Below are 10832 nucleotides of genomic sequence, written 5' to 3'. Positions count from 1 at the left end.
ACTATTTAGCACAATAATATCATAAAACGGATAATACTCTTATCAGTGTTAGAATAAACGAAATAGTATCTGTTTTATAATTTCACTGTGCCAAAAAAAATACAATTGTATGTTAGATGACTATTGAATTTAATTGATGCTGGATGCCGGTCTAGAAAGCAATGCTATTTATTATGATAATGTTGTCTGCATTTAGTGCTTAGTACAGTTGGGGAAATAAAAACAATTGTATGCGCCTACACATAGTAGCGATTGACTTGTATAAAAAGCAAAGGGATCATAAAATGAAGTATTGAGAAATTGCGTCGTCTGCCAAAAATTGCACACAGATGATCCTCTCGAGGGCACTGCAGTCAGCTGGGCGGCGCTCGGGAACTGTCAACCAGGAAAAGCAGTTGATAGTGTTGGAATTAATATCATATTAATCGAACGACTTCTTACTTATTCAAACCGATTATTGGAGTTGGTAAGATATTGTGTTTTGTGTTTATCCCGTGTACAAAATGTTTATCCCGTGTTTTGTACACGGGATAGCGTTGTGTTTATCTAATGGCCCGTATGTGTCCTTCCTCTCGTCGACCTCGGTAACGTTAGTTAGCAAGCTAACTTAGTTGTCTTGCTACATTTAGCTAGTTTGGCTGCTAGATGGCAACCCTACCATGATTGCAAATGGGCCGCTGCTTGCTAGGTAGTCAATAGTTACTGTACTCCAGTAAAATACATTTTATGAGACAGTTGTCTTCGCTTCCAGCTTGTAGTAGCTAGCTAACGTTTTGCTAACATTTTATAGCAATATTAAGTAGCAGTAGCCAAGGCTGCTAGCGTGAGCAAGCAGGCTAGCTAACTGTTGGTCTAGCTAACGTTACCCTGCTATGCAATGAGCACCCTCTCCACACACTGTTAGTACCAACGGATTAATAACGTCGTCGACCTATCAACAGGGCCTTTCAGCATTTTGGTCGTAATCACAACTTGTAAAATTCAGTTTCGTGAACATGTTGATCTTTGATAGACACAACTTGCCGTCGTTGTCATGGAGGAGACGAACAGGGAGGCGGTTGCTACGGCCGTGCAGAGAGTGGCAGGGATGCTGCAGCGCTCAGACCAGTTGGACAAAGTGGAGCAGTATCGCCGGCGAGAGGCCCGCAAGAAAGCTTCAGTAGAAGCCCGACTGAAGGTAGAAAATTATGACTCTAAAAAGATATAATACATTCTGTACTGCCCTATTATTCATAAAGCCCTAACTATTGTCTGAATGAGAGCTGTATATTTATTGTAAGTACATGGCTCTGGCCTGAAGCACCTTACATGGTCTGTATCACTCTCCCCAGGCTGCCATCCAGTCCCAGTTGGATGGGGTTCGCACAGGGCTCAGTCAGCTCCACAATGCCCTTGGGGATGTAAAGGACATCCAGAACTCCCTGGCAGACGTTAGTAAGGACTGGAGGCAGAGTATCAACACTATTGAAAACCTCAAAGATGTAAAAGACGCCGTGGTCCAACACAGTCAGCTTGCCTCAGCCGTCGAGAACTTAAAGAATATCTTTTCAGGTACGCTACACAACTACATACCTCAGAGATACTACTTAATTAGAAACTGTTATTGTTGTGTCGCTGTGCATTTGTGTAATTACTGACTTTATTGTTACAATATATTATTAATGTATATCATCACCTTCCTGTGCAGTGCCTGAGATAGTGGCAGACACCCAGGTTCTGATTGAGCAGGCCGAGCTGCTAGAGGCCCACCGTAAACTCATGGATCTGGAGTGTTCGCGGGACGACCTCATGTACGAGCAGTACCGAATGGACAGCAAAAACACTCACGACATGAACCTGATCCGCAACTACTTTGGCGAGGTGCAGGGCCTATCTGACGATCTGGCCAAGCAGCTGTGGATGGTGCTGCAGCGCGCCATGGGCACGGTGCGCCGCGACCCCACCATGCTGGTCTCAGTGGTGCGCATCATTGAGCGTGAGGAGAAGATCGACCGGCGCATGCTGGACCGCAAGAAGCAGACAGGCTTTATCCCCCCGGGCCGGCCCAAGAGCTGGAAAGAGAAGATGTTTGAAATGCTGGAAGGCACAGTCACCACACGCATCGAGGGCAGCCAGTCGGTGACGCGCGAGGCAGACAAGATGTGGATGGTGAGACTGCTAGAGATCACCAGGAAGTACGTACTGGACGACCTGATTGTGGTGAAGAACCTGATGGTGCAGTGCTTCCCACCACACTACAACACCTTTGACAGATTCTTTAAGCTCTACCACAATGCCGTGTCCATGCGGGTGCAGGAGCTGGCTGCAGAAGACCTGGAGGCCAATGAAATTGTGTCCCTCCTCACCTGGGTCCTCAACACATACAAAAGGTATCCTGTCTTGGCCCGTATTCAGTTTCAAAGTAGGAGTGCTGATACAGGATCAGTTTAGCCTTTTAGATAATAGTGAATAAGATTATATTGACAGGGGGAGCCTGATCCTAGATCAGCACGCTTTTTGAATACAGGTGATGCTCTGATCTTCCATCTCTGTGACTGCTGTCGCATCAGTGATAACTGGGCACCAGTCCAATCATAGCTGAGTGCAATATGCAGGAGTTGTAGTACATTTAGCTCTGTGCTGCTGCAACCAGTTTAGGCTGCTGAATATCTTTATAGACCTTGTTGTCATAGTTATACCGTTCATTCCATTGTAGGAATATCTTGTTTGAATTTACAATGTGAAGAGTTGAACACTAAGGAGAGAGGAGGAGGTATTCCCATTGTAAAAATGTTGGCCTGCACCATTTTAACCACTCTCCTCATGTGTCTGTGGAGAGGAAACTTATTTCACTCTCTGTCAAAATCATTAAAATGATATAGAGGGATATAGTCACGGAAATACTGTTGTACTCTCCTTATATGGGAAGGACTTGTAAGTGCTGCAAAGAGCAATTAACTCAATATTTAAAGCTAAAGTCCCCAGGCACACGAGGTAGGGCATGGCATGTGATTTAAGCAAAACTGGTGTGGATAATCCAAGGAATGCACATCGCATGCAACAACAGAATTGAACAGAGAAAGATTAATGAACAGCTTGGGGATGTGATGTATGCACATTCAAAACACAAAGAACTAGCCTTATATCCAATTATGACTTGAGCATCAGCTTGCTGTGCATTAGGCTACCATGGAAACCACAACCACCAATTTGTCTGCTGCTGTTTAATTATAGATATTCACTCTGATTTTCTGTGAATTTGTGTGTGTTTCTGAGTACGTGTGTTTGTGTGACTGCTTGTGAGTAGCCTATATTTCTGGGTATCTGTGTATATCATTTATATTCAGGCATTGCCATATGTCAGGGATTGTCAACTAGATTCAGCCACGGGCCAATTTTTATATTTTTCTGGATGGTCGGGGGGACGGAACATAATTACAAGACATTTGTAGACTGCAATTTGTCCGCAAGAAGCCCAAACAGATATAATGTTTGATTTAAACATAGTCATTTCAAACCTTGCTTACATTTGTATACAATCACGTCTCTATTATGCGTGCGAATACTCAGGAACAGATGTCTTAAATTAAAATCACTTGGAGCTGATTTCTTGGTGTTTTTACAGTCTTAAAATGTCAGACAATAAAAATTCCACATTGTTTTGCTCAAAAAACTTGGGGGGGCAAATAAAACCGCCAGCTGCCAGTTAGGGAACCCTGCTGTATGAGTACGAGCATGTCATGGTGTGTCTGTCTGTCGGTCTGTTACGTTAAAACACATGCAACATATGAATTTCCACGAACAGTATAGTACAGTCAGGGTTCTCTTGCAATATTCCCACACCCCACTGTGTTTGTTCCAGTGAGGAGATGATGGGTCACCCAGAGCTGCTGACAGAGTATGACATCAACCTGATGGATCCTCTGCTGCCTCAGGTGGTGGTGGATGAGCTGCTCAGCAAATACCTGCAGACCTTCACTGTAAGTCCAGACAACACACTATGATTACAGTGACATACTCTACGACAGCTCTTGTCAGATATACAACCCAGTCTCCGCGTCTGTAAACCTGGATTTGCCATTCGAAGTCTTTACAAGGGAATCCGCCTTTAATGAAATGTTTCATGAATTGTTAAAGACAAAGTTAACAGGGCTCTGGCTGACCCTCTCTCACCCTTCAACAGTCCAACATCACTGGCTGGCTGCGCAAGGCTCTGGAGACAGACAAGAAGGACTGGTTTAAAGAGACAGAACCAGAGGCGGATCAAGACGGGTACTACCAGACCACCCTCCCTGCCATCGTCTTCCAGGTATAACCAGTATCCACCTCTCTGGGACATCACCCTGAGTCCAGTTGTGGGTTAGAGATTAAGTGGACTAGTTGCTACTATAGTAAGGTGACTATACCAGACAATGTGTATATAACAAAATTGGGATCTTAGAATTGGCTGAATAAATACTACAGTGAGTCACTAGTTTGTACTTTAAGTCTATTGGAAGAGGAGGAGGGGGGTCATCATCTGACATGTTTGTTCTTCTGTCCTCATCAGATGTTTGAGCAGAATCTCCAAGTGGCAGCCCAGATCAACGAGACATTCAAAGAGCAGGTCCTGAAGCTCTGTTTAAAACAGATGAATTCATTTCTCGTCAGGTAACAAGGGTTTCGTAATGTTGTGTTAGTAATTGTGTCGTGTTTAGTTGTTTACATTGATGGCAGTAAAGGTGCGTTACAAAGCATTCCATCCCTGATATACTGTATTTGACATCTACAATTGTTTTGTATTTCTGTTCAGGTACAGGGAAGAGGCGATTGCCTACAAGGAGGACCACTTGAGAGACCGGCAGCTCCCTCAGTGCTACGTCCAATACATGATCGCCATTATAAACAACTGTCATACATTCAAGTGAGTCCCGTTGACATTTCTCTGTAAATATTTCACTCTCTAACCTAATGTGGCTAATGTGTACCTAACCATACCTCTGCCCCTAGGGAGTCTATTAACAGTCTAAAGAAGAAATACTTTAAATCTACGGAGCCCACCCAGAATGACGCTGCCATAGAGAAGACCCTGAACGACGTGGCCAAAGATGGCTGCCAGTTTCTATTGGATGAAGTCTTCCTAGATTTGGAGGTCAGAACTTAGTCTAATATTTATAGACTGTCAGAATGTTTGCCATGAATCCGGTTATGTTGAATGTAGATTCTGTGGTAACATTCCATGGTTTTGATTTCTACAGCATCATCTCAATGAGTTGCTGACCAGGAAGTGGTTGACTGGGACCCATGCAGTGGACACGATCTGTGTGACAGTCGAGGATTACTTCAACGATTTCGCCAAGATCAAGAAGCCTTTCAATACGGTACATGGCGAAATCAATCAATTGATATCATCATATCAAATTAAAGGCTTGGCCAATTGATTGATTGATATGGAGAAATCCATAACGAGAGCAGTTTGGCATGTACATCCTGTGTATGTGACTGAGTGTGTTGTGTGATATGTTTAGGAGATGACCAGCGAGGCCCATCGCAGGGTGGTGGTGGAGTACATCAAGGCTGTGATGCAGAAACGGATCACCTTCAAGAACGCAGATGAGAGGAGGGAGGGAGCGGACAGGATGATTAAGGAGGCTGAGCAGTTCAAGTTCCTCTTCAGGAAACTCACTGCTGTGAGTGGTTTTATTTCAACTTGATACTGGAAGATTTTTTCCCCCCTAAAGAAATCTGGATTAGAAACCACTGGCATCTTGATACCTTTTTTTAGTCAATTATAACCCTGGTCCTCCATGACCCCAACAGTACACGTGTGTTTTGTAACCCTGGACAACCACACCTGATTCAACTAGTCAAATAATCATCAAGTACTCATTGAGCTGAATGAGGTGTGTTTGTCAAGGGCTACAAAGAAACTGTAGGACCAGGTTTGGGAAACACTGAATTAGTCCTAAATTCCCTGACTCTTGATTTACTGTACGTTTCATTCCTTCAGTCATTTGATGTAATGAAGACTACTTCTCTGATCATTTCATCCACTGTTACAGTAATAAGTATATATAGTGTGTGTTTGTAATGCTTTAAGTTATTGTCTCTGTCTTCTTCCAGGGTGAGGAGACTGACCGGCTGTGTGATGCCATCGCTGCTATAGCCGAGGTGTTCAAACTCACAGACCCCACCCTGCTCTACCTGGAGGTCTCCACGCTGGTGTCCAAATACCCTGACATCAGGTCAGATCATACCTCACTGAACACACAGGCTAGATAGAACAATTTTGGCAGTAGAAGTCACTCCAGACGTATACAATGTTTCGTTACTACTATAGATTTTTTTATGATAGCCATTGCTATCATAGGTGTCTGATTGTGTCTGTCCTCTGTTGGCCCATAGGGAGGAGCACATCGTGGCCTTACTGGCGATGAGAGGGGATGCCAGCCGAGATATGAAGCAGATGATCATGGAGACACTGAACCAGAATAAGCCTACCTACTCAGGGATCACCCAGCCCATCTTCAAGGACATCACCGTCCCCACCGTGACCATGACCTCCATGTCCTCCTCTATGGCCGCCACTGCCAACAAACTGCTGAAATAAATAACCAGTCTGGAGAGATACACCTGGGTCGTATACATTCATGCACAACGTAGCAAAATGTTTTGCAACAGAAAACGAAAACAAGCATTCCTTGTTGGACAAGTTCGGATAGTCCCTCCCTGTTTCAGTTGTTTTTTGTTTGGTGCCTAGAGATTACGACCCCGGCTCACAAGGCACGAAGAAAAGAGACTGCAGAAAATCACAGAGTCCAGATTTGTCACTTTTTGCACTTGTGAATCCGATTCCACTGACATCCAATGAAAGGCTTGGACTGTAGTCCTTAAGGATCTGTAAGGATATGATACTTGATGAAACAACCGTCGAACACTAACAAGCGGTTTTGTTACTGAAATGGGACTCACCACCCACCCCTCCATGTACAATGAACAGAAATAGTTCCAGTAAGAAACTTTGTCTGTGCGTGATGCTGAATGTCTGTTAGAACATCTATTAAATAAATCCTTTCCCCTGTCAGTCTGTTTTCCTAATTTACTCTTCTGTCAGGGAGAGGTGTTAACATGCTGAAACATGCCAAACTACTGTACACTGCACTCACACATGGAAACCCTGAATTGGTTGGCCGAGCTCATTTGAGGCCTGCTGTGAAAAAGCTTCAGTTAAGACATTACTTTGCAGAAGCACCTGTCTGCCTGCCCTACTGCATCCTTCCTCACAACAATACGATCGAGATCTTCATTAATCTTGCTCCCTCTCTGCGTGTGACTGTTGCAGCATGCTGCCTCTTGATTTAAGAGGTATGGGTACTCTCCTCTTTCCCTGCCTGTGTAATATCTCTAAATGTTTAATCAGGCTGCACGCTATCTGTTGTGACTAACCGAGCAGCGGAAGGGGAAAGGCACAAACAGCCAGAGGGGACACATCACCCTGGGTAGGGTAGCACAGCCTAGTGGAAGGAGAGGGGGGAACCACAGTGACAGCTGCAGGGGAGGGGTGGGGCCAGTTTTTCAGTGGTGTTAGTAATCAATCAATCAAATGGATTTATATAGCCCTTCGTACATCAGCTAATATCTCAAAGTGCTGTACAGAAACCCAGGCTAAAACCCCAAACAGCAAGCAATGCAGGTGTAGAAGCACGGTGGCTAGGAAAAACTCCCTAGAAAGGCCAAATCTAGGAAGAAACCTAGAGAGGAACCAGGCTATGAGGGATGGCCCAGTCCTCCTCTGGCTGTGCCGGGTGGAGATTATAACAGAACATGGCCAAGATGTTCAAATGTTCATAAATGACCAGCATGGTCAAATAATAATAACCACAGGCAGAACAGTTGAAACTGGAGCAGCGGCCAGGTGGACGGGGGACAGCAAGGAGTCATCATGCCAGGTAGTCCTGAGGCATGGTCCTTGGACTCAGATCCTCTGAGAGAAAGAGAGAATTAGAGAGAGCATACTTAAATTCACACAGGACACCGGATAAGACAGGAGAAGTACTCCAGATATAACAAACTGACCCTAGCCCCCCGACACAAACTACTGCAGCATAAATACTGGAGGCTGAGACAGGAGGGGTCAGGAGACACTGTGGCCCCATCTGATGATACCCCCGGACAGGGCCAAACAGGAAGGATATAACCTCACCCACTTTGCCAAAGCAAAGGGACAATTCTAGGGACAATTAGGAGGCCTGCTTAATCCCATCAGAATGTTGCGTGACCATTCATAATTATGGGCTCTGTCCCATTGGCTCTCTGTGAGCTTAGAAACACCCACTCCAACCTGTGTTTGGTGTTAGTTTTGAAACGGGTAGTTTTGTGATATTGAGATTTAAGTGTCATTTGTATACTTCCATTAGAATTAAAATGAGGTTGTCCCAAACTTAATGTAACGGATGTGAAACGGCTATCTTAGTTAGCGTTGCGCGCTAAATAGCGTTTCAATCGGTTACGTCACCTGCTCTGAGACCTTGAAGTAGTAGTTCCCCTTGCTCTGCAAGGGCCGCGGCTTTTGTGGAGCGATGGGTAACGATGCTTCGTGGGTGACTGTTGTTGATGTGTGCAGAAGGTCCCTGGCGAGGGGACGGTTTAAAATTATACTGTTACATTAACATGAAGTTTACAGTTGATACGGGATCAGGTATGATGGGGATACTAAACATGTCTTTCCGTTTTCTCCATATGCTTCTGTGTGGTCCAATGAGAGGGCTGCGTTTGCCATGCTGTGACTGGAAACAAGACCATGCAGGGCTGCAGCTGACTGGAGCACGCAAGCCTGTGCTCTTGCATGGCACACGCATCATCAACCCGAAACCCTGGATGACATACACCCCGGGTTCAAACGAGACTACTGGACCGAACGTTGCAGATAGAAAGGCCATGAATAGAGCTGATGTGATTCTTTATTCTACATGTCAGAGGCATGTTTGATCTACATAGCCTATTTCTATCTGAATGTTCCATCCTGCTGAACGCGCCCCTGGCAGCTCTATCACGGAGTCATCAGTCACTCAACTGATCCACCACTCTTCTTTACACACAGTGCCAATGGCTGGCTACTAAAACCTTGCTTTGACAAGAAAATCTCCTAATGCTAACAGACTGTGTCTGGTCAATAGGGTTTCACTGGCTTCAGTCATGATCTAAATAGGCTACAACAGATGAATTTAAGTGACAGAGGAAGCATGCTCAATGCATTTGGTATGCAGAATACATTTTTAAATGGTTGGCAGGACGATTCTGTTTTCTGCTTGTTACATTGAATTGTTGTCAATGTAGTGAAATAAGTAATAGCCTTAGTTATATCTAGATGTCTCTGGCTTACACATTTTACTATGCTGATGAAATAAGATTTCTTCCTCGACATTGACATAGTTCTATGCAATGTTGAAATACAGAAACCCCTCTTTCTGATCAGTATTATTTTCAACCTGGACTCAAAATAAAAAATTAAATAAAAACTTACTGCTCCTACTATAAATACTGTTCTCATCAAGTACAACATTGATATCTACACTTGACATACACTGCCACCTTCTGGCTGGTGACTGTACAGTACAGAATGGATTTGACCCGGGACAAGTGAACACCCTGTCGTTCTCAACTAACATCAAGGCGGTGGCCCGTTCCTGTAGGTTCATGCTCTACAACATCCGCAGAGTACGACCCTGCCTCACACAGGAAGCGGCGCAGGTCCTAATCCAGGCACTTGTCATCTCCCGTCTGGATTACTGCAACTCGCTGTTGGCTGGGCTCCCTGCCTGTGCCATTAAACCCCTACAACTCATCCAGAACGCTGCAGCCCGTCTGGTGTTCAACCTTCCCAAGTTCTCTCACGTCACCCCGCTCCTCCGCTCTCTCCACTGGCTTCCAGTTGAAGCTCGCATCCGCTACAAGACCATGGTGCTTGCCTACGGAGCTGTGAGGGGAACGGCACCTCAGTACCTCCAGGCTCTGATCAGGCCCTACACCCAAACAAGGGCACTGCGTTCATCCACCTCTGGCCTGCTCGCCTCCCTACCACTGAGGAAGTACAGTTCCCGCTCAGCCCAGTCAAAACTGTTCGCTGCTCTGGCTCCCCAATGGTGGAACACACTCCCTCACGACGCCAGGACAGCGGAGTCAATCACCACCTTCCGGAGACACCTGAAACCCCACCTCTTTAAGGAATACCTAGGATAGGATAAAGTAATCCTTCTCACCCCCCTTAAAAGATTTAGATGCACTATTGTAAAGTGGCTGTTCCACTGGATGTCATAAGGTGAATGCACCAATTTGTAAGTCGCTCTGGATAAGAGCGTCTGCTAAATGACTTAAATGTAAATGTAAATGTAAAGTGAAAAACATTAATACAATAGTAAATAGTCAAAAGCATTGTTCAATGGAGATAACACTGAAAATACCTTAGATATTCAAAGGATAAAAACACTGAAGAATTTATTTTGCCAACACGATATACACTGAACAAAATTATTAATCCATGTAAAGTGTTGGTCCCATGTTTCCTGAGCTGAAATAGAAGATCCCTGAAATGCTCCATACACACAAAACGTTTATTTCTCAAGATTTTGTGCACAATTTTTTTTTACATTCCTGTTAGGGAGCATTTCTCCATTACCAAGATAAACCATCCACTTGGATTATGTCAGGTGCGACATATCAAAAAGCTGATTAAACAGCATGATCATTACACAGGTACACCTTGTGCTGGGGACAAAAGACCACTCTAAAATGTGCCATTTTGTCACAATGCTACAGATGTCTCAAGTTTAGGGCACATGCAATTGGCATGCTGATTGCAGAAGTGTCCAATAGAG

The 10832-nt window shown here is 44.6% G+C and overlaps 1 protein-coding gene across 1 annotated transcript; it reads left to right on the top strand.

Annotated features, from left to right (window-relative positions):
- Window positions 1-293: 293 nt before the first annotated feature.
- Window positions 294-7042, top strand: exoc3 (exocyst complex component 3). The gene is made up of 13 exons (XM_035799913.2): window positions 294-466; window positions 1013-1177; window positions 1332-1551; window positions 1688-2369; window positions 3842-3959; window positions 4163-4288; window positions 4529-4629; window positions 4772-4882; window positions 4969-5110; window positions 5217-5339; window positions 5487-5648; window positions 6082-6203; window positions 6364-7042. The coding sequence occupies exons 2-13, from the start codon at window positions 1034-1036 to the stop codon at window positions 6566-6568; spliced, it is 2256 nt and encodes a 751-aa protein (XP_035655806.1). The 5' UTR covers window positions 294-466; window positions 1013-1033; the 3' UTR covers window positions 6569-7042.
- Window positions 7043-10832: the final 3790 nt, after the last annotated feature.

Source organism: Oncorhynchus keta, chromosome 23 (genome assembly GCF_023373465.1).
Source record: "Oncorhynchus keta strain PuntledgeMale-10-30-2019 chromosome 23, Oket_V2, whole genome shotgun sequence".
Classification (NCBI taxonomy): domain Eukaryota; kingdom Metazoa; phylum Chordata; class Actinopteri; order Salmoniformes; family Salmonidae; genus Oncorhynchus; species Oncorhynchus keta.
The sequence above is the reverse complement of the archived record's forward strand: the minus strand, read 5'-3'. Positions and strand labels throughout refer to the sequence as shown.

Bases quoted from the DNA above. Each gene is read 5' to 3' on its own strand.
- exoc3 (XM_035799913.2), top strand. From the start codon at position 1,034: ATGGAGGAGACGAACAGGGAGGCGGTTGCTACGGCCGTGCAGAGAGTG. The intron at 1,178-1,331 runs GTAGAAAATTAT...CACTCTCCCCAG, and splicing joins CAGTAGAAGCCCGACTGAAG to GCTGCCATCCAGTCCCAGTT. The intron at 2,370-3,841 runs GTATCCTGTCTT...TGTTTGTTCCAG, and splicing joins GTCCTCAACACATACAAAAG to TGAGGAGATGATGGGTCACC.